The 24,261-nt window shown below is 38.9% G+C and overlaps 1 protein-coding gene across 1 annotated transcript in view; it reads left to right on the top strand.

Moving 5' to 3' along the window:
- The first annotated feature begins 12,053 nt into the window (after window positions 1-12,053).
- The window catches only part of WWC2 (WW and C2 domain containing 2), a 95,980-nt gene continuing 83,772 nt past the window's right edge, over window positions 12,054-24,261 (top strand). The window contains exon 1 of the mRNA XM_021545461.4: window positions 12,054-12,555. Within this exon, the coding sequence (XP_021401136.3) occupies window positions 12,425-12,555 (131 nt within the window). The 5' untranslated portion in view covers window positions 12,054-12,424. The remainder of the gene's footprint in view (window positions 12,556-24,261) is intronic.

The raw sequence follows: 24,261 nt of genomic DNA, 5'->3' as shown, positions 1-24,261 counted from the left end.
CTCATGGTTTGAAAAGAAATTTGAAAGTAGATCATGATAACATACACTACAGCTACTCCAACACCTGCAATGTGCACTACAATGTGCATTACATTCCCCATTGTAATGTCTGCCTGTGACTGTAGAAAAACAGAAACCTTGAGCCATAAGGAAAGTCCTATTAGCCTGTTTTGCTGAAAGAGAAGTGTGACAAAATCGTCCCTACTTAAAGCTCTGCTGATTGTGGGAGGATAAGGATACAGCCAGCCAGGCCCAGTCAGTGAAGCAATGCAGCCTGGGGCCCCTTTCTACAGTCCAGGAGGCAAAAAAACCTCCTGCTGTTCCCAGTGCTCTCAGCAGGAAAGAGAGGTCCAGGTGTTGCTCCTACTGAAATCAAGGGTCTGCAGCTTTCCAATGCCACAGCCTGGTGGCTCCAAAACACCCAAACACACCTGGGGAAGGCAGGAGCATGTGTTCATTAATTTGAGCCATGAATCAAAACTTCATATGGCAGAAAAATGTCCAGAAAATTTTATGCTACAGGAAAGGGTTATGTCCATTTCTGCGCTCTTACTATAGCTCTTCCAGGCAGATGGGGAGTCAGAGCAGGAATGTCAAACCTTTATCTTGCATCAATTTGTCAAGCTGTCCCTGAAGGAAAGGTGACTGAGATTTTCTGGAAAGGAGGAAGGGTTCAGGGTTGGGGACAGGAAGGGCCATCTAGGAATAGATGGGAAATGAAAAGTGTCCAGGAGATTTGTCAAAATGTTAAAGGGGTCCTCAGCAAAAGAAACTTAAGATTACTGAATTTCTCTAAGCCCAAGGGGTTTTGATTGTGTTTTCTTGGGTTGCAAATTTACTTTATAAACCAAAAATTATGATATCTTTACAAATCAATTCTAGACTACCTAATAAAAAGTTCAAATTATTTTGTGGTTAGCTAAAAATTGCACATTGTGAAATAAATTGTCAATGACATAAAGCAAGACCGGTAGGGCTCAAGTAAGGTCTTAATGATATTTTTGTTGTTATCGCTATAACTATTAGCCCTTATTTAAAAAAAAAATCACAGAAAATTGCAGAGCCATTCTGGAGAAAGTTTATGGATTTTAATATTAATGGATAATATTAGGAGTACACTAAAATTTGTGAAAAAAATAATAAGAATCCCTTTAAAAAAATGCTAATACTACATTAATTAAATCAAAATGGATTCAAGTAAAATAAATGCATACACAAATCCTTGCTTGGAAAACCTTAAAATGTACATCAGCTTCCTCAGAATAATTCTGATGGTATCAGAGCTCAAAAATACAGGTTTACTTTGAGTCCTGTGTTTGGACTTTGTGTAGTTTAGTTTTTCACATTCTGGTATCACAGGAGGTATTGTTCCATTTATGAATAGCAACAACAGAATCAGACGTAATGTTGAGGAAAAAAGGCAGAAATACTAATGGTCAAGAAATATTTCTGTCTTGTAGCTGGGCACATTAAATATTAATAAACAACGCTAATAAAATACTTCCTGACAATAAATTATGAAACAGTTGGAGATGGCACTGGAATGGGCTGAACTTTGGAATATGATGCCAGAAGTAAATTCAGTAAGAATTCAATAAGAATTCAATAGAAAAAAAAAAGTGTTATTTAGGGAAGAAGTATACAGGTTATTGGTAGAGGAGGGTGCCCTTTGTCCTGGGAATCTGTCTCAGAAGAGGAGCTTCAGTCACAGCAGCAATTTTTGCACACAACTTCATCCCATGAGATGGTGTAACAGAAGGAATTAATCCAGTCTACAGCAAAATAAAATGGAAACTGTTGCAGAGGGGGATAGATGCTTCCTATCTCTGTATCTGGTATTAATGTAACTACTCATGGGCAATTAATTCTACTTCTGACATTCCAAAGAGAAAAGAGCTCCTTTAACTGGAGTGGAGTCAGAAGAAAGAAATGAAAATTATTAAGTGTCTAGGAAGTGGGCTTTACAGGGAAAACTTAACAAAGAAGAGATTAACAAGTTATTTGATCATATTATGTATGCTTGCAAAATAGAAAAATTCATTTCCACTTTTTCAGGATGAGATTTAAACACATTTGACAAAATACAAAAGTGAAGAATTCTGTGATGGAAATGGTATGGCTTTGCTTAATTCTGGTACATAAATATTAAAATCTATGGAGGCTTTAGGATGCAAAAATCCTCTGCTTGACTTGTTTCAATTAAAAATTCAAAAGTTACTAACATTCAGCTCTTTGGGTTTCTTGGAATCATTTGAAGGCAACCTTCCTATTTGGTTTGATATTCATTACCCTTGCTTAGTTTAGCAATGTATTTTTCTTTCTATTGGTTACATGTTTGCTTTCAAAAAAGCCTGCTCCTGTGACTTGTCCCAGAACAATTTGCTTATACAAGTACATATTAAATATATGAATAGCCTAACTACACATTGAGATAATCTCAGATTTCACAAATCATGTGTAACAATCCAAGTAGATTATATCCCAGTGCTGGTCAGGAAAAGCAAGGCTTTCCAGAGGTGAAGGAGCCCTGCTGCACCCTGGAATTGACACAGTTTGCACTGCACCCAGGCTGGATGCCATTTGGAATATGGGATCAGGTTAAGAATTCAAATAACTAGACTAGCAGGACTTTGCTTGGTACTGCAGAAGTATCAACTGTCAGGTACTGCAGCAGAGAAAACAAAGTTCTGATGTGCTCATTACCCTTTGTCCTTCATTCATCATAGCTTGGCTTTGGTTCTATTCATTTTTGCTATTTCTTAGTTTTCTGAAGGTCCTTCAGTATTTGACATGGTTTCAAAAAATATGACATGACAAAACATCATAGTTATTCTGTCATGATGGTTTTGTGTATTTAAATATATTAATCCTCTGTAAATAAGTAAAAGGTTATGGAAAAGAATTTTAGCTCTGCAGTCTAGTTTTTTTTATTTTACTTTAATTTGGAAATGTCATGGTTCACTGCAAGCTGACCAGAGTGAGCTTAATGGATTAGAATATATTATTGAAATGAGACTGCTTGAGCAGTATATTGCACAGATGTGGAATACTGTGAATGTGTTACTGTAAACTCTGTTGCATTAAAAGGCAGTGTACCATTATTTTTTCTTTGTTGCCTTACAGGATTATGGGCAGGAACAGCACTGCAAGTTCACTACAGCAGAAAAGTATTATCTATTTTCAGTTTTTCTTCATTTATGTTGATACATCAAAAAAGAGCTCTTAAAGAGAAATACATAAAAGCCTCTTTCATGTGGTATTATGGACACAAAATGTGCATATATGTGCTTTTGAGATTTTTATGCTTTTTTTTCTTGTTGTTGTTTTGGTTTTTTTTTTGTTTTGTTTTGTTTCCTGGAACATGATTTAAGGATTTACTTTATTCAAGAAAATGTCTTTTCAAAAACAACTCATCTCCTTCATTGCCTCAGGGTATTTCCTTGCCTTTTCTTCCCAAAATAGAAGCTTGTGTTTTAAAACCACCTAAAATTTTAAAAATCTGGTTTTAATTGGACAGATCTTGATTTTCTCTTAACAGCATCTTGGCACCTGTGATTAACAATGTTACACATAGCTTGAGAACAGCTGGTTCCCTGAAAACAGTGTAGAAGGCACGCCAATGGGAAGGGTGTCACCAGCCCTCAATCTCCAGTTGCTGCTTCTTAGAGTCACAGAATCAGTTGAGTTGGAAGGGACTCACAAGGATCATTGACTCCAGCCGCTGGCCCTGCACAGGACAACCCCGAGAATCACATTACGCATCTGGGAGTGTTCTAAATGCTTCTTTAACTCTTTGGAACCACCAAGTCTTCTTCCAGCTCTCACAGCTAGAGTCTATTGGTGATGTTTTGAGGCCACTGCAGGATGTGTAGCATATTCCCCTTCACCTAGAGCCTTTCCCGAGCAGAACCCAAACTAAGAACTCCTGTTTTGACTTTGACTGTTTTTCTGGCAGAATGGAATGGTTTAAATGACAACCCCAGCCACTGACTCGAACAGCAGATGTCACTGTTGGCAGTATGGTCCTTTGCTGCCTGTGCACAGCAATAGGTAGAGAGAGACTACAGCCACTTACAAGACTTCCAAGAAGTGGGGGTGTGGGGATCCTCCAGAGAAGGGAGCAGCAAGATTGGTACAGGTATGACAGTACACACTGGGGGCACAATGACCACCAGTGATAGATCAAAAATCACCATGGATCCTGGTTTAATGATAAGGGGTGAAACTAGATTGAAGTTGTACCTTGTAACTTCTGTATTTTGAAGATATATTCCACTTTATTTCCTTGGGGTGGAAGACCTAATTCTGCAATCTAAAAGAAATACCCAAACTTACTGTTTCTGTGTTACTGGAGTGGGAAGCACACTGTTGCATAAGAGTATTGAACTTCTTTCACTTTTATGTTTGGGGGAAAAAAGGTGTCCATGTTTAAGTGATCAGAATTTCTGAACCAGTATTTGAAAACATCATTTTTCTTCTTTATATTAACCCCCACACACTTCAAATTGCTTTAATTACTGAACATGGCATATGGAGTTGTACAGTCATGTATTAATGCTCCTGTGATGATGTCCACAACACCACTGACAGCTGCAGAGACCACAATCTTGAGATAGTTTATCACTTGTTCTGATTGTCTAGAGAGACTAAAAGCAAAGCATCACTGATTCCAAACATCCAGTCGCTTGCTTGCCAGGGCACCTCTGACCTACAGTTCAACAAGCCAGTTTGCAGTTCAGCAGTTTCTTTGGTTTGGTATGTTTGATTTAAAAGGCAATCTTTTGTACCCTTTAAAGATGTGGAGAAATGAGCAAACAGAAATCTCATGAAGTTCAGCAAAAAAAGAAAATTTCAAGGTCCCGTACCTGAGGAGGAATAACCTCAAGCACCAGTATACACACCAGGCCAAGGTGATACAAGGTGACTGAGGAAGGTGATCCTTGTCCTCTACTCAGCACTGGTCACATCTGGCATGCTGGGAAAAATGATGGGCTTCCCTGTGCAAGAGTCCAGCAAAACACCACACAAGGATGATTAAGAGACTGGAGTACCTACCTCACAGGAGTAAAGACTGAGCAAGTAGGATTCTTAAGCTTGGTGAAGAAAAGGCTCTGTTGTATCTCGTGAATGAACAGAAATGCCTGAAGAAAGGATGCAAAGGAGATGGAGCCAGGCTCTTTCCAGGGGTGCTCAGTGACAAGATCAGAGGCAATGACCACAAACTGAGACAAGGAGTTCCCCTCTGAACATCATGAAACACCTTTTTCCTGTGAGAGTAACCAAACAGTGGAGCATGTCGACCTGAGAAGCTGGGGAATCTCCATTCTTGGAGATTCTCCATCTCTACAAAGAATGCCTGGATATGATCCTTGGCAATTATCTCTAGAGGGCCCTGTGTAACCAGATTGAACAGGATGACCTCCAGGTGACACCCTTCCAACCGCCATCATCCTGTAAACCTGTGATTCCTTTGGTATAAGCATCAACTATATATCCCTTTGCTTTCACCTTTACAGAACAGCTGATAATCAGCAACAACTCTGACATTTCATAGCCCAAGGATTATGCATTTTTTAATATTTAAATGTTGCAGACTTTGCCTAGATTCAAAATATTTTTTAAATTCTTGCTCAGTGTAATATTTTTATGGTGTTGGAAGCTGTTTCTTTATTAGTGTGTTTCATTTATGAACACACAAGTACAGCCAACTACAATTTATGCTTTTGTTATGTTTTTCCACAAAGAAAGTCAAAGGAGAGAACTTGAAATTTTGTAATGTGTCTTGCATGTAGACACAACCATTTCATTACACACGCTTGACCACATGAAATTTTTAACTTTTATACATATTTTACCTGGGAATAAGATAAAAAAAATGAATTTTTGTATGAATTATGTTTTCCTTGTGATAATAAAGTTTACACCAAGCAATTTTGAGACCACATACTGAAATCATAAAATTAACATAATTCAGTTCAATAGACTCAGTTCAGGAGCTGAAAGCACCCAACATTCTAATACCTACTCTATTTCATATAGGTATTTTTTACTTCATCATGTCACTTAACAGAAATGTTTTTTTGATGCGCACTGAAAAGTGGACATAGTAATATAATGTTGTGTTCTTCAAACTGTTTCAATCCTCCAAAAAGTGCAAACATTGGGATTCTGGATAACCAGACTAGAATGAAAATTGCCATGGAATGATTCATACAGTTCAGTAACATCTCTAGCAGTCTAGAAGTGCTAAATCATGGTATTGATGGATCAGTTCCATTTTTGCTATAAATTTGCACAGATTGATTTTATTTTTGCAGTGTGCACAGTTTTTTATTTTAGCGTCATTTAGCAATAAGATAGGATTGAGGTTCATTTGTTATTGGCTAGGTCAGACATCAAAATACTTCTGATTCATGCAAAGAAACTGTATTTTTGAGGGGAAAGAAGAGATGAAAATTGGGTAAAGGGGAAAAGAAGCACTTCTTTATATTAGAGTGTGGCAAGTCTGTACTTCTTTGCATTTAAAATACAATTTTTCATTTGTTAGAAGAAAGGTTCCCTAAGCCTCTCCATCAGACAGAGAATAATTTTTTCTTCTGTAAGGCAGATGTTAAATACTCTATTAGTCCAGTCTACTTCATTCACTGCACAGTGCTCCTCAAAGTACATGGATAATATAGAGAAGAAATGTATTTCAGGTTGCTATTGCTAAAACACAACATTTCATGTTTCATCTGTTTCCCCCCTTAAATACAACACAGCAAACGCACACTAAATGCTTTCTTCTGAGGTGGGAACACTTAACTCCTTGCAACAGTAGAGAGGGACTGTTAAAAGCATTATCTATGTAAACTTGTGAACTTGAATACTAGTTTATAAAACATCTTTAATACTTCAAGAAATTAACTGTTGTTCACTGCCAAAGGAGCTGTTATTGACAAGTTCCTCCATTCTTCCCTTAATGCCAATGAGCAGTTGTGGCAAGCACATTTCTCTCCCTCTTAGGATTTTTCATAGAGGTGTACAATAGAAAACAATTTTTATTTTTGCTCTTTGTTTTTTCTATATGGAATGTGTTGGAGAATTGTTTACCTGGAGTAAGTGCTTGATTAAATTCTAGTAAGGATTGTTTGAGCCTGATGGCCAATCCAATCCACCTGTATCTAGACTCTCGAGAGAGGGTCACGAGTTGTGTTAAAGTCAGAGAAAGTTATATGTAGTTTTAATATCCTCCTTTTATATAGTATATTAATGTATTTTAACACAGTTATAATGAAGAAATAATTCAGCCTTCTAAATCAAGTCAGGCATCGTCATTTCTTCCCATTGGGTTCACCTACATTTACAATAAGCAGTATTCCTCTACTGCTGGCCAGCTTCTTTCTTACATGTGGCCAAAATAGAAGACCAGGCTCTTGGGACCCTTTTTGGCTAACCAGACATGCTTTGTGGTTTTCCAAAGCCATTAGGCAGCAGTGAATATACAGAGTAATTCCAGATATGACGAAATGTAGGAAACCTAAATCTGTGTACAAGTATCAGAAATACACAAAAGATACAGTGAGACTGTTACTATGGGAGATTTAATACCAAGACAGCATCAAGAATGTTTTGAGGATATGCATCAGACACTCATTTGAACGTCATCAGTCCTAGGGATTTTGTAAAAACCAAAATTTTCAATCTTCTTTTCTCTTTGTCCACAGAAATTTCAGCAGTATAAATCAGACTTAACAGAATTGATTGTAAAGTCAGATTAATGAATGGCTTGGGGGGAGTTTGAGAAGATTTTACCATGAAAGCATTGCTCACATTTCCATAGCTAACTTTGAGACAAAGCTCATATCATATCATATCATTTCCATTCTAAACTTTTCATTTTCTACTCCAAACTTTTAATCAGACTAACACTAACTTAAAATCATTCTCTGCGCTTACTTTCAGATTCATAGTATGTCTTGACTCAAAACACATAATTGCTCACTACTTCCTCCTATGTATGCCTGAAAAAAAAAAAAAAAAAAGAGGCCAAAATTCTGGGAAAAAAAGGGCTAGTGTATTAATTTGAAGCAAAACTTGGTATAGTCTTTTTCCACTCATACTCTGGGAAATCTTTGTAGACCTGTCTAAGCAGCAAGCTGTTCAAATGGATGTAAGGGGATAGAGCAGGCTTTGGAAAAACAAGAAAAGCTGGATGAGCACAAACATTATCTGCCTCCATCGACTCCGTAGAGCTTCATAAATTCAACCAGAAACAGTATTATTCAAAGATCTTTTACTGTCAGATGTATACATGCATCAGAAGCTGACAACAGTAAAAACAGCACTCCTCCTCCTTTCCTCCCTCATGCATATACAGAGTTTTTCTTTGCAGGACTTTTTAAACACTTTTTAAAAGTAAAAATCTCACTGCATATGGGAGAAATTTTTGTGTGTGGTTTTTTCTTTGAAAACATAGCTGTCAGATAAAATTCACTGTTACTAAATAAACAAATATTTATATAAAATGCTGATTACTTTTTAGAGTTCCACAGTAGCTGCATGTGACAGAAGTCGGACTGATTGAACATATTTAGTGGTTTAAGTGTTAAAACAAACCCCAACGTAACCAATATATATTTTCAAATATTTTTATCAGATGCTTCTAGAAATTAATTCTGTTGCCATATTTCATAATTCATCTATACTCAAAATCTGTGTGCAAGCAGTGAAAGCTGAAGTATGGAAATTTTCAGGGAAACTGCTGCAGCTCCTGCTTCAGAGCCATTTGTGGATAGTACAATTTAGAGCTGTAACAGCTGTACATTTCACCAGGGATGACATTCCAGTGGATCAAATTAAGGGAGTCCCCTATTAGGGAAGGACAAGGTACAAACACAGGTTTATTTGATCACAGTCAGTCCCAGGAACAGCCTTATTATGAAAAAGCAAGCAGAGAGTACCAGGAGATTAACTACATTAGCAAAGACTGGAGTGGGTATGTTTCTTGTTATGCGACAGGATACAGGTATAGGCCTTTGAAGATCTCCTTTGGATACAGCCATTTCCATACTTGTGTTCTGAATTTTCACATAGACATTTTTTCTTCTAGTCAGCACAAAACAGTTATGATTCTAATTCCCTTTACCTCAATTCTTTAACTACTCACTAATTACCATGGGAATGTCTTCAGGCCACTTATGCATATGCAAAGCACAAGATAGGAATGATTAGCTCTTTCACATTGATTACCTCTTGTTATTTATCATACTTTTTGACAGATACTTAAATCATGCCATAACTAAATTGTTCTGTGCTTTTGGACACCTCCTTCATATGAACCCCTCTGTGTTTTGAATAAAGCATGCTTACATCTTCTGAAGTATGCTGTCTTATGTAATTAAGCCAAACAATCCGTGGTATGCTGTCAGCTGACAATGTCAGCACAACATGCTAGGCAGGTTATCTGTTGGAATGCAGGAGGTATACTTGAAAAAATACCTTCAAAATGCCATATGTTCTCACTGGCAATATTAAAGGTCTGTTTACACAAATAATACCTACTTTTTGTCCATCTGATGTCAAGCACTGTCATGCCTAAGTAGTCCTAAACTGGCATTCTGGACTGTAGACTCTAACAATGGATGGAAACACAATGAAGTACTCAAACAATGGAAAACAGAGGGAGGAAGGGGAGAGCCTAACACCATGCAGCAGTTTATACTTCAGTGCAAGCACTTCTGTATATAGACACACAAGCACATATGTAAAAATTAGACAATTATGCAATGACTTCAGTGTAGTCATTTCCAAAATTTAAGAACTACAATTTCCATTTATTTATGATAATAAAAATATGGGTGTCTTCTTATGAGAAGTATTACATTGGTAAGGATGGTTATAACTCAGATCTACATCCATGTGGATCTCATCTTACCAATAATCAAAGATGTGGGTCTGTCTGCCTTGGTTGTGACAGAGAGTAGGAACTGAGTATTCCCTTAGGTGCCATGACTACTGTTGCTGCTACCTTCAGAGGAAGTATTGACACAAATGATGTTCTGTCTTGGCATTACAGATGTTCTAATTTTATTCTTTCTTTTGTGTGAATTATTTAGGGACTAGGAGTACAGCAGGCCTGCTTTTTCAAGATGAAAAAGGCTATATTGTTATAAAAGCTCCTGGTTAATGCCAAAGGTAAGTAACTGGCAGATGGTTTCAGAAAGAAATGTATATATATCCTCTATAGATTTTTATCAACTTACATAAAATGTCTTATTGATAATGCAAACTGAACTTTAAAACGGAAAAGGAAATTCAGTTTATCCTGTCCCACAACTGCCACATGTAATTTCTCACTATGGGTCAACATCTATAAACAAATTATAAAATTGAGTAGATGGTTTAGAAGGACAAAAACTAAATGCTTGGTTAATGTGGGGATGGTTTTTTACTGATGGACAAGAAAACTGTCCCTTACAAACCAAAAAGCTCATTGAAACAATATTCTCACTGAGAAAAAAGGCATCTGTCTCTTTAATAGGCAATGATCCTGCTGCATTCCCAAAGCAGCTCAACTCTTATGGATATCCAGAAGTTACCATAGCTCAGTTTTTCTCCACTGTTAACTACCAGGACCTTACTTCATGTATGAAGTACAGTTAATGTACAGTTTCACTGCACATTACCTTAATACAAGAGATGTCAAAATCTTCAAAAAAGTCTGGAGAAGGGAGCCATATGGGTCATTTGGAGACAAGATGGCAGAATAAAATATGTAGAATGACTAAAATAATACAGATCTTATGTGTACCTGGCAATTAGCTAAATTAAAATAATATCTTGGTACATTTTCATTTTTTAGGAGCAGACCCAATAGTAGGACTTACATAGCTGCAAATTAGTTACTTCAATGCTTGTCAGATATGTGGCCTCTGAAGTGGAATCCAAAAACTTGTGCACAGAACAAGTCCAGTACTTAATAAGTTTAAATTACCTCAGAAGAATAATTTATAGAGCTGAATACTAGAAAGCTATAATGGAGAAGATAAACAGACATTAAAAACAAAACAAACAAAAAACCCCAAAAACCACATCCCTCCAAAAAAAACCCAACCAACCAAACAAAATGAACCAAACAAACAAACCCACCACAAAACCAGCTCTGCGTTTGAGACTTCCTCTCCCAGGAAAATCTTGTTACTTAAAACCAGTAACTTTAAATGAAAAGAAATAAACCATTCTAGGAAACAGGGACTTGAGTTACCTAGGAGTTCTAGCTGCTAAACTAAAGAGTCATATTCCCCCATTGATGCTCTACTTTTGGTGCCAGATCTTGGGAATCAGATACACATGCAAATTAATAGAGCTCATTAAGTTACCTTCTATCAGCTGAACCATGGTAACCAGCCTGGGGTACTGTTCTCCTATAGCAAATGAGAGGTAAACACTCAGTAACTCATACCTGGTGTCTATACTTAATGCGACTTAGCTGCTTGCTTTTCAGGCCACAACAGTCCAGGACACTCACGGCATGCACATATGCTTCACTGGTTCTGTTAAAAAACCCCAAACCAACAAACATACAAAAACAAAACTAAAGACACTAAGTTTAGGTACTTTCATGGTTAAAGAGGGGTTCCCATTTGTATTTAAATTTTGAACTCAAGTATTTTAAATAACAAGGTCCTCTTTAGGAACCCTTGAGCCTTACTGGACTTTAGAGAGCGTTCACAAGGATGTTAAGGGGCGCTGGCAGACCTGAACTGCTGGGAGAGGGAACTGGACACCGCCCCGACTCAGGGCACGGAGGCAGCGGCAAAGCTGCCTTTTGCCAGGGCGCGTTCCCCGCGCTCCGAGGGCCAGGACGTGCCCCACGACCAAGGGTCCTGCGCCACCCGATGCAGGGCCGCAGCAAGTCCGCAGACAAAGAACGGGACGCGGCGGTGTCCGTCCCGCCGGGGCGCTGCTGTCCCCGCGGGGCGGCGGGGACGCGGCCGGAGCGCCCGGCCCCCGCGGGGGCTGTCCCCTGCCCCACGCCGCCGAGCCCCCGGGCAAAGCTCGATGGAAGCAGGCGGGTCCCGCGGCCGGGGCCTGCCCGGCCCAGCCCAGCGGGCAGCGCGGCCAGGGTTAACCCTGAGGAATGCGGCGGGAGGAATGTGCATGCAGATGAGATGGATGCTAATCTCATGCTAATGAGCGGCTGCCGCGGCCGCCCGGGGCTCAGCCGGGCTCCCCGCGCCCAGACGGCAGCTGGGCTCCGCCGGCAGCTCTGGCCCGCCGCCGCGGCGGCAGCCCGGGCATGGTGGACTGAGACCCGGCACAGGGCTTCCCTGGGCTCCCGCGAGCCCCCGCTCCCGGCCCCTTCCCCGGCCCGGGTCGGGGCTTTTCCCGCTTCCCGGCTTTCTTTCTGTCCCTATGGAGCAGCTACCCCCGCCGCCCGACCATGCCTAGGAAAGCGGGGAATGGGCAGCTTCCCTTACCCGATGGCTGGGAGGAGGCGAGGGATTACGACGGCAAAGTCTTCTACATCGACCACAACACCAAGCAGACCAGCTGGATCGACCCCCGGGACAGGTGGAGCGGGGCAGGGAGGCGGCGGGGCCCGGGCGGGCGGTGGGCTCGGAGCCGGCAGGGACGGGCGGGGCCGCGCCGGAGGGTCCCTGGGGACGGGCGGCGGGGGCCACAGCGTGCGTGCTTCCCACAGCACGGGTACAGGCGTGTTTCTGAACCTGTGCCTTGAGTTGGTGTCGGGGCGGGGAGGGAGGAGAAGCCTGTGGAGCTTCTCTGGGAGCGGCCGGGGGTTGCCGGCATTTGGGGAGTTCCCGACAGGTACCAAAGTTTGCGAGTCCCTCCCAGGCTGGAGGCGCTGGCTCCTCACCCTGCGTCTTCCCCGGGCGCCGCGGAGCGGGGCCGCCTCCCCCGTCCCGGGTCGCGGAGCATCCCAGGCGCCGGGCCCTGCCGTGTGCCCGCTCCCCCGGCCCGCCGGAGCGGTGCGGGGCTGCCGGGGAAGGAGCCGGGGCAGCCGGAGGCCTCGTGTGCTCGCTAGGCCTCAGCGAGCCCGAATCCGCTCGGCCCCCGCCAGCCGCAGTTTGCTGCCCGGCCGTGCTGAGCTCTGTGAAGCTGCTGTGGAAGTGCTGCCGCGGGGGAAGCGCCCCGTGAGGAGAGCGCTGCTCGGCCCGGAGTGCCCCGGGAGCTCTGCCGGCTGGGCACGGATGCTGGCTCTGTGCGTCGGCTTCAATGACTGTTTTTAAGAGCTGGATCACAGGCGCACAAGATACCTGGTGTAAAGCGTATCTTCTGTCCCAAGTGGTGCTGAAAAGCAATTATAAATGAAGACCTTGGTTTCTATTTCTCAGGTGAACTTAGAAAAGGTGGTTGTGGTGAAGCTTGCTGGCTGCAAGTTGCAGAGGGAAGCTTTGACCAGCATCATGTGCTGTGTAAGGCCTACTGCTCAGTCTTACTTGCTATTACAGCAAATTCCAGCAGTGGCAAACTTCATGCTTAAATTTCTCTGTACTTCACAACATGTTAATTACCTTGTAAATACCAGTGAGAGGATAAGACTGTGTTATTTATTGCACCTGGCATTCTTGTTCGGTTTTGTTTTATGCAGGCAGTATAAAACTTGTCTTTACTGTCTCTAGAAATAGTGGATATGAAGTTTTGCTCAGTTTTAGACCTTAAATTTGTGTTTTCAAAGCAGAATAGAAGGTGGTGTGATTGAGATAAAGCAAAATGTGATATGGAATGTTCTAATACTGCCTCAAATGAGTAGACTAATTTATTCTGTACTATAGTATACTACTAATACATTCTGTAGTCCTGAAAAGTTCAAGACTATTCATATTTGATGGTAAAATTTGAGTCTTCACTCTCATTAACAGAGTAGACAGTGAAATAACACTTGTGTCTTTGCCATCCTGTAGGGATAGGATAAATATTGTTTCATTAACATGTTACAGGTGAAAGGGAAACCAAGTCCTGAGACCTTACTCCCTTAGTTCTCATTACAGATCATAAAGACCTTTTTCAGAAGAGTAGTGTTTGAAATAATTGTTAACCTGTGTCAGTCATACAAAACAAACAAAAAGGGATTTTGCCCTAGGTATCTAAGAGAATCCATGCTTTAGTGTACATGGCTCAGCTGTGAAGCTGAATTGCCTGCACAGAAGAGAGACTGACAAGCTCATTTGATGTGCAATTTGCAGTATTTGTATTTGCAATATCTCTGTTCGCAGTCTGTATTTATATTGGTGACTTGTTTTGGAAAAGCTAATAAGAAATTTGTTAAAGTCTTGTGATGAATTTGCTTTAGATTCAGTTTTATCTTCCATGTATTTAAAGAATATTCATTTGGAAACCATACAGAATATTATTTGGGTTTGCTGTCAGAAAAGTTGAGAAATGATTTTCCAAGTTTGTCAATACAATAAAATCTGGATTAATGTTGTTTCTAAAACTTACAATAAATTGTCAAACTGAAAGTAATGGATTATAAAGAATGACTGAAAACATGTTGCCTTGTCTGGTGATACTTTAGGACTTTCTTTTCCCCCAACTATTTTCTCTCAAAGAGATCACAAAGTTTTCGTGATACACCTGTGGAATATTATAGTACACAGGCTTCTAAAGTGTTTCATTGGTAAAGCAAGTGTAAAATAGATAAGTTTTTACTGACAATATTCCTTCTGCTCATGTTGCACTTCATTCCCTGGATGATAACATAGAAAAGTCATGTTTGATGTTCTAAAATAATTTTTATCCTCTTTGATTTAGAAGATATAAATACTGAAGACTAGTGCTGTGAGACGTTAGCCATATGTTTGTAAACTGCCAGGTGTATTTGAGCACAGTTAGGAACTTTGTTACTGGTTTAAAATATTCACATCTAGAAATAAGAAGGCAGTTGAAAATGCCATATTTGAAAGCTTCTTGGAAAATTGTGCTTGTGGTTGTTATGTTTTTTAATATTTTTTTCTCATGTTCTTTTCTAGAACATGCATTTGTTACTGCTTACATGGTACAGGGCTGTTAATACAATTGTAGCTTTGTGTACAACTATGCAAAAAAGCTTACATCAGCTTCAAGCTTGGGACTCAGTTTTCAGATTTGCCCCCTTTATATATCTGAATATTCCCACTGATCTTAGAGAATCTCACACTTTCAACGGCAATGTGACTTAGCTTGTGTTTTGGGAGCACTGTGGAAGCTTAATGGTTTTTAATGTTTTGCAATGTTCACCAGTGATTTTTCTCTCCAAACACTTACTGTTCTGTGCTAATTTGTTTTAGAGGCTAGTGGCCCTAAAGAAGAGGACAGTTTAAGATCTATCATTCAGATAGACTGAGAGACATAAAGGCTAGAATGTGAGAGTTGTAGCAACATTTTCAGTCACTAAATATATAGATTTAATTCCTCTGTTCATGACTCCCTCAAGCTACAGCAAGCTGAGAACTTGCTGGTCATGACAGTTCTTCTGGAACTGGCTTATTGTAAGCAGGCAAATAACTCAAAATATGAATTTTGTTCTTCTAGTACTTGATGAGAATATTAAAAGAACTATGGACTGAAGAGGATGAAGCAGATGAAAAGGGGAGAAAGGGTTCGAGGAATGCATTATTTTTGCTGAAGTTCCCTTGAAACTCTTTCAAGTCTTGGAATACTGAGTAATTGTAAAGTATTGCTTTGGGTTTTTTTTTGTGATAATTAATAGGGGCTTGGGGTGGGACAGGAATTTAGAAAAGAATATTTTTTTTCCTGTCATTCAACACATTTTAAGTAGGCCTCATGTTTGTTATATTTGTTAGTGGAACCAATAGAGTAAGCATCAAGGAGGAGTGAAATGGCAGATGGGAATATCAGTAATCTGAATTTTTCAGCATTGGATGATGCTTGGTTGTCTTACCATAAATTCAGGGCTTTTGATATCTTGGTTTCTACATAATAAATAGTTCAATGCACACTGTTGATCACCATTGACTCAAAACATATATTTTTTTTATAGCTTGCCTATAATGAGTTCTGTGTCACAAATTCTGAAGCTTCAAGTGATATTCATTTAAATTTTTATCTGCACTCCTGTCCCACTCCTGTCAGTGGTAAGGGATGAGATGCTATGAAAACAAAATTATCCTTTCTGTTCTTACTTTGCTTTCCACTGAGGACTAAAATATTTTAAAAATCCATTTGTACATTTGAAATAGTTTATAGTATACTTCTGCTAAAATGTTTTGAGAGTACTTGCTAAGTGTATAACTAAGAAAGTGTTTGAGAAGCATTGGATGTGCAGAAAAGCAGAGAACTTTACAAGTCAAGAAATTGTGAAAGAGTTTGTTTTGTGAATAAGGAATGCATTGCTGCTTTCATCTTTTGGGGAGGTGAAAACACTACAAATTTTAGCATCGGATTCTGTAATGTGTGCTAGATTTGTCTGAATTAGAAAATTTACTAGGTTTCAGCAATTAAATGTCATTTGCCCTTTTTCCATAGAAAAGAAGAGCATTTTATTCCTTACCTTTTCACTGGAACTTGCTTTGTCTTGTCTTGTGAGCAGCAGAGACTGTGAGGACTGAAGATACTGAAGGTGAAGTTATTTAAGCAGGGGAACTTCCATCCTGTCTCTTTCCTGGGCATTGCTGTAGCTCAGGGGTGCATGGTAAAAGACTTTCAGTCTTCACAGCATAGAAGACACTGGACTCATTAAAGGTAGCAAATAAGAGGAAAGCAGAAATGAAATAACATGGTGAGAGGCATCATCAGAGATTAAAAAATACATTTGGATTGATTCTTTCATGCACGTAAGAAAGCTGTGCTGTGACAGATGAATAAAATAATAAATGCTAGTTATTACAGTTTGAAAGGGGTTGATCTTAATTCTAAGTGCTGACCTCAACACTGATCATTTACCACTGCAGCAACTACCTGATAATGGCCTTTCTTTAGTCTGCTGCTTGCTAAGAACTAATTTAATGGCAAACCATCACTGCTTTCTCACATAATTTCTCATTTCCTTTCTATCTTTCCTTCCTTTGTTTGCTAGTAAGTGAGGAAGGAATGAGGGTTTCGTGTTTTTGATGGTGTGGAGCTGCTAAATGATTGTTTCAACATACTTTATGAGCCTTAATAAGCAATGGTCAACTTACTCTTTTGAAAAATCACTAGAAGAATCCTTTTATGGCACTCCAAGATGTACAGCTTGAAATAATCCTATAGTGAGATAGGGCAACAATTTTTTTTCCCCTAAATATCTTTTTCTTCCCTATTTCATTCTGTAGTATCATTTGCTGGTTTTTATCCCAATTCCACCTAATTTATTCCTACCTCCTTGTCTGCTCAGGAATGTGCATGCTCCCTGTAAAACTGTCTAGTATCTCATTCTGATTTCAGTGACAGGTTGAGGACTACTTTGACTTAATTGATCTATATTTATTCAAAATAAAACCCATGATGCAAGTGCTGAACATGAAATGAGAGACGAGCTGTGTCTGGAGTTCTGACATCTTTATTTGTTTATCCAGTGTAAAGTAGAATTCTAATATTGCAGGGTTACTATAGCTGTGATAGCATCAGACAGTGTTAAAATACAAAGTGATTGTGTATGTGAGTTTTTTAACCAGTCTGTCATTTGCACGGGGCTGTGTTGTTGATTTTAGCATTAGTGAAAATGGCTATACTAACTCCAAGATAACACTTTTATTCTTTATTCCTCTGGAAGTGATAGAGCTGCACTGTGTCTTTCATCTCGGGGCATGTGAAGTTAACAAGTCAGGAAACGTTGTGGACTATTTGCTTATGTGTGCAAAGTATGTGCTGCTGGTCACAGCCAAGAACTGTGACCTGGTATGTGAAGTGGGACAAGCGCTATAGGCTGTGGTTTATCCAGACCTGTGTCTGTAGTACTTGCCTACTAGAGCTATTTCAATTAAAACCTATCTCGACTTACAAAATAGTCGAGTTACAATGGTTGTCATGCACAGCATAAGATTAATGAGAAGTTGTACACGTGAAGGAAAATAGTGAGAGTTAATATATACATCACATATGAAAAATTATTTACAACTTTAGAGATCTGTACAGATTGCATTAGGAGTTTTTGATTTTTTTTTCCAGTTAAATAACCAGTCTTCAACTGTTTGGTTAAAATTCTGTGCTTTGAACGTGATACTAAGGTTATTCTAATAAGATAAGATGATTTCTCTACTTCCACTTATGAATGTTTGTAACATCGATAGATGAGTTGAATTTTGTGAAAAGGGTCTTATTTTGGTTTTTTGCTACCTTCTTATTTTTAGCCTAAAAATGTGTTACAGATATATGTGATTTCACAATTTATACATCACACTGATGACTGAAAACTGGACTAGTCAGTACTCCTGGAAGTAATGGAAAAGATTGAAAATGGATAAAAAAAAATTTACATACAGTAGTATTTCCATGGTGATACACTTTCAGAAAGGCATGAATAGAAATTATGCTAAGATTCCACGACTGTTATGCTGTGGTATTTAAGTTCTTATGGATTTAAGCTACCTGGAAGGAGAGTAGAAAAGTATTCCAGGAGGATAATGCAGCCTACTGACTCCAAGCTGGCATGGTTCTGCTTTCATGTCCTCCTACTGCCTCCTAAACAGAGCCCAGGAGATGATTTGCTTAAAATGAACCCCATTGTTTTAGGGCTGTTTTCAAGCAGAATCAGCGTGTTCTGTTGCTGACTGGGTACTAATGCTAGTGTGAGCCAGAAGGCAAGTCCAGAGCTGGGAGCACAAGGGGGCAATGGTCCTGTAGAAATTAAGTTGTAAGTCAATTGTCTTAGGTGTCCATTTCTGTTGTTGGGTGTCTCCATTGTTTTCTTGTGCACGTCTTTGTGTTCATCTTTTCTGGGTGAGCCAGCAGGAAAACTGTGACAGATGTCCTGATTCTAAATACGTTTTCTGCAACCAAGAAACCTTTATGATGTTGCAGAATTTTTTACTGACCTTTCAAAATTTTGTTGCTGTGAAGCTTGTGTTGAAGAGAAATTTTGTCATTTAGTTGCAGAATTAGAAGCTGTTGTTTGGGAATGTGCTGCTGTTGACAATATGCTTATGAATAGCTAATTTCTACTGTTTATGAAAAAGATAAAAAATTCTTTGATGCATTTTGTTCCTGATTATTAATAAAATGTGTTTTATGCTCTGGTGCAAAGTGTCTCACCAGAATGATGGTATAATTCAAGATTTTTAATGTCTTATTGTGTGAAGCAAAGGGGAGCCATTTATCTTCATGCCTTTGAGGTCATCATCTGTATGGACAGCTTGACTTGTCCTTCGTTTGGAAGGAGCAGCTAGTGGCTGAAAAGAGGAGTTATGTGTTATAGTTTTCCTTTTGTGTTTCTTCAGTAGTTTGAAGGGACTTGCATTGTGGATGTAGGTTTTGGGTCTTTTAAATGGCACATATTGAGTATTGATGAAGACTCTTGATCTTCCCAGTGACTTTTTCTGTGCAAAAATGTTAGTAATGGTGAAGTTCCTACCTGATGAAGTCAATCTCTGACTCTTGTTTTTAAAAGAGCTTCCTGGGGGAGAGATTCCTTCCACCCTTTGTTTAAGCATACTTTTTAAAAGCTAATTTGCTTTTGGATTTTTTTTTTGTTGGTTAGGACTTGTGGGCTAGAGGCAGTCTGTCAGTTTATTCTGTGAACTGAAACAATCATTTGCATCTTATAGAACAAGATCAGATGCTGTCCTTTGAACTTGGATACTGTTTGTACTTGAAGAAAGGCAACTTTATCTCATCAGCTCTGAATACATATTGTATTCAAAGTAATTGTGTGCGTATGTAAAGACACATTATCTTGGGACAGCAAACTTGAACTTCTGTATACTCTTGCTGTGCGCAATACAATATTTCAAGTTGGACCTGCTTTGATGTCTGTGCTGTTTTTCTCAATTCATGAAATAAAACTTCAATCTTTATTTGAAAAGCAAAAAAGAACAACCTACTGGAGTGCCTCCTATAACATGCTGATTGATTTGGTAAACATGCTTTCAGTATCTAGAAATATCAGTATTTTTTGACTTTTAGTGCAGGGGAAAAGATCTAGGAGAATCTGTATTTTGACTAAACTCTGTGAGGACACACTTTTTATATTAGCAACTTTCTCCTTGTTAACGAAGGAATAGTACTTTGGACACCTGTTGTTTCTTTTTAAAGTACTTTTAAGTGCTAAACTGCAATCTTGTCCAGATAAGCCTTATTTTAAGGCTTATAGATCTGACCAGTGAAGAAGAATTGCTCTGATTCAATGCCTGGCCCTTTGATCATAAGAGATTACCTCCCTCATAGAGATAGGAATGTCTGCCTGGGAATTGGGCTAGGTTTAATCATATGGCAGATGAACTTTTGATAGTCTGCAAATTATGTACAAGCGCATCATGCCATATGGCAGAAAATATGCCCAATGCATGATGAATGTCGCCTGCCTTTTAGCTAAATGGCAGGCGTATGTCTTAGTATCATCTTGTCTTGATGGGTTTGACCAAAGCACAGGTGTCCCCTGTTGTGTAGCTGCATGGCAGTGGTTTTATTGGGATCACACTGTGGAGGAGCAATTCTGGCCTCTTCTGCCTGTCACTCACTAGGACACTTCTGGGCCAGGTATTTCCTGTGTCGTTCCCTTTCTCCTTCCAAAAGAGGAGATATGACCCACTTTGGCTAAAAATGTGGGCATTTTAACTTTGCTCACTGTCTGTGATGTACTGCAGAAAATTGTCAGGGAAAGACATTTATTCTTGATAGAGAAACAGTGGAATTTTTCCCTTTGTCTAGTACCGTCAATGGTTAAACTGCAGTGTAGCCCAGAAAAGTCTGTCTCGTCAGAGGCCATGATGATCTGATCTACAATGAGTACTCTTATTCAAAGCCCAGTCCCTTCATTCTTAATGCACATTTTCTGATTATGCAAAAAATGTCTATGTAGAGTTAAACTTTTTGCCTCTCCACCAATGTTAACAAAATGTCTCTGTGAAAAGTCTTAATTCCTCTTAGAAAAGCAGTTAAAAACCAGTTTGCATCAGAGATGTGATTCAGATTTATGTGGTAGATTTTTGAAATGCTGTTATTAGCCAAATAACTGTATTTTTAAAATGCTGTTATTTAGCAAGTGATTACAGTGTCATCCTGTGGTTTGATTCATGTTCCTGAGCCATTTTGACTGTAGCCTGAGCAGAGCCTGACCAAGGGGTTGCTGCTTTTGGCTTCTGTTCCACAAAGTATGCTGCAGAGACCAGTCGTCAGTGGAGAAAGATTTATAGTGCAGGAAGGCTGAAACAGCTGGGAGATGAACTACACAGGGAATATTTGGATGTTATTCTTAGTTTTGGGAAGGCAATGGGAAAAGTAGGGACATCCAGTGATATCTAATAGACTTTGCTTCTATGAAATAGACTGTGGTCACTACTGCTTATGAAGCTTCTTTGACTTAGATTTAGTCTTTGGTGGGTTCATAAGAGATGCTAGTGATACCAAGTTTGCTTGTGAGATAAGTGATATTTTTCATAGATTATCCACCACTCAAGTGTACTTCTGTTGTCATATGTGTGTTGTTTCTTGGGATGTGATTTAAATTTTAAGACATTTTGTCTGTCCTGGTTTGCATTATAAATACCTAGTTTGAGGCATCCCTGCATAGGTAGAGCATGAAATAATCTACTTTTATTTTTTTTAATTTTTTTTAAGAGAGACAGAAAAAAAAGTCTTTCTTGAGAAACTCAGGAGACTTCAGAAGTTTAGGAGCTCAAATTTCATATAGGAAGCATTTTCTCAGTAGAAATGTATTAACACATTACTTGTGTTCTTAATTTATTGTCAAAACTGACAGAAGTCACGATCTGCCTAAGGGCTCTAGGAGACTTGATAATGGTTTTGTGTACTCTTGGGAATGTATTTCCATGTGTATCTAAGCCCTCTGTCCATCCAAATCTGATCCCCCTATCCCCAAGACCCAGTGTATGTTCAGTGTAGTCACATATTGCAGAAAAGAAAAATCAAGTCTTTTTCAGTTCATTCTGTTAGTGCTGTCTTAACATATCCTCATCTTGTACAGTAATTTGTAATAAATTCTAAATTATGACCTTGAAGATGTTATTTGTGACTGTATTTTTTCTGAGGTTTATTTTACTTACATTCCCAGTAATGGAAAATTTTATTGTGTGCAGGATCTAATTCAAATGGTATTTTGGGTCTTTTGTTGCTCGAGACTTCTAGTGTGAAGTGCAAAGACTTGCACTTAATCCCTCTTTTTAGTTTGGATGGGATTGTACAGTGGAAATGAGTTCTAGTTTGGAGTGCTATGGGCTTCTCTCAGAAAGATTTACAAAATAAGTTATGGTTTGAGTTTAAGGCACAAAACTACATTCAAGAATGAACAGTGACAAACTGACAAAACTGGCATTGGAATGTCCATAGGATTGAAGTAAGATTAAGAAAATGGAATAGTCCTCAGGTGACGTGATCTCTGAGGGTCTGACTTGAATTTCACCCTTCTGAAGTTATAGTGTTCCCTTTAATTTATGGATTGAGTAATTCATTAATTGGTTTGAAAAGTAGACATATGGAGAAACCCCAGAAATCAGTGACTTCTTTTCTTTATTTTTGTGTCTTAGTGATTCTGTCCAGTAGGAGTTTTGTCAAAGTTTTTCGTATTTCCCACATTCTTTTGTGGTTTGCAGCTATGTTTTATGCAGAAGTGCCTGGCTGAGGTGGTGCTTTAATGGGCTCCAGTGTGAGGAAGGATCATTTGGAATGGAAGTGTAAAATATTTAAAATATATTTGGCTTAAGCACTGAGGAGTAAATGGGTATACATAAGAAAATGCAATTCAAGGCAGCAATCTGACGGGGAGTTGACATGACCTCTTTCTGTCACATTGCAATGTTTGAAATGAACTGCTAACACATTTACAGTCATTCTAATGAGTAGTAGAATGCTGTGGATGTGAATAATCATATGAAGCCTCTACAGGACATTCCTGAAATAGTATTTAACTGTCTAGAGATATTATGGGATGCAGGAAAGTATACAAATACCATAAGCCTTTTAGTCAGGCTAGCCTGGTCAGTGGTTTACTACTGCAGCAAGTAAGGCTGACTATGCAGGATGATTTAGCACGCAGCAAACAGATGTTCTGTTCAAGTTTCTGATCTCTGCATATTCTTTTCTGGTTTTTTGGTTGGTTTTTTTTTTTTGTCTCTGTTATTGATAATGCCTAGATATTGTATCTACTCTTGGAGAGAAAGTTAGTGAACTGAAGTTTGAAGTTGGTTAAGCAGCTGTTAGCTAAATTAATGATGCTATGGTCTAGAAGATGAGTAAATTGCTGATAGTAAAAGAAATTATTATGGTGGTTTGAATTTTGGGTTTTTGTTCTTGCTTTTGTCCTTGTTTGCTTATGTGGTTGATATTCTGGCTCGCTTGCTAGCATGACTTAGAATGATGTAAAATGAGCCCACAGCCTTTGTGCTGTAGCAGGTTGCTGATTTGCATTCAGGACCTGGCTGGCCTGTTGGCTCATACATGAAAGACATCAAAACTTTATTTTTCCAGGCAAGATTTGGCAAGAAAATGAGGACGAATGTAGAACAGTTAGGGATTTTTAATGCAAAGCCTTTAGAACCTCCTAGATTTGATATTTCATGTCTGTTTTTTTGTTTTTGTTTTTTTTTTGGTTGGGTTTGTTTGTTTGTTTTGTTTTATTGGGTTTTTTGTTGTTTGTTTGTTTGTTTTATCCAGCCAGGTTTTGGTGAAAAATTGTAATGTATCTTTTTGCTGGCCAAAGTTCTGGTGCCTAGTATTTTAAAAAATGTATGAATAGTATTTTAAAAAAGAAACAGCAACAAAACAAACTCATAAAATGCCCTGAAGTAATGTTCCCATAATCAACACTTATGATTAATCATTTAATCAATTTAATTAATTTTTATTTTATTCTGAATTTGGCTGGTGTCCTAGTTAGTTAAGCAGCTTCATCCAGCTGCCTGAAATTCTTGAAACATTTTCACTGCAGGTGTCTGATGTTAAGGGATGACAGTATTTAAAGAACCCTTCTCGTGGCAGAACTTACTGAGGTAGTAGGTCACTGCTTATTAAGGTAATAGGTTTCTAACAGATCTGTTGAGAATAAACTCAAGTTTAAATACCTATTTTGTATAAAATAGCTACTTTTTATTTGAATTTTTAAAAATGGCCAGTATTAGAACTTTGTCCAAATGCCCTCTTTTTATTTAGGTGTGGTAAGTACCCATC

This window comes from Lonchura striata, chromosome 4 (genome assembly GCF_050655825.1).
Source record: "Lonchura striata isolate lonStrDom1 chromosome 4, ASM5065582v1, whole genome shotgun sequence".
In the NCBI taxonomy this organism is placed as follows: Eukaryota; Metazoa; Chordata; class Aves; order Passeriformes; family Estrildidae; genus Lonchura; species Lonchura striata.
This window is presented reverse-complemented; position numbering and strand designations above follow the sequence as displayed.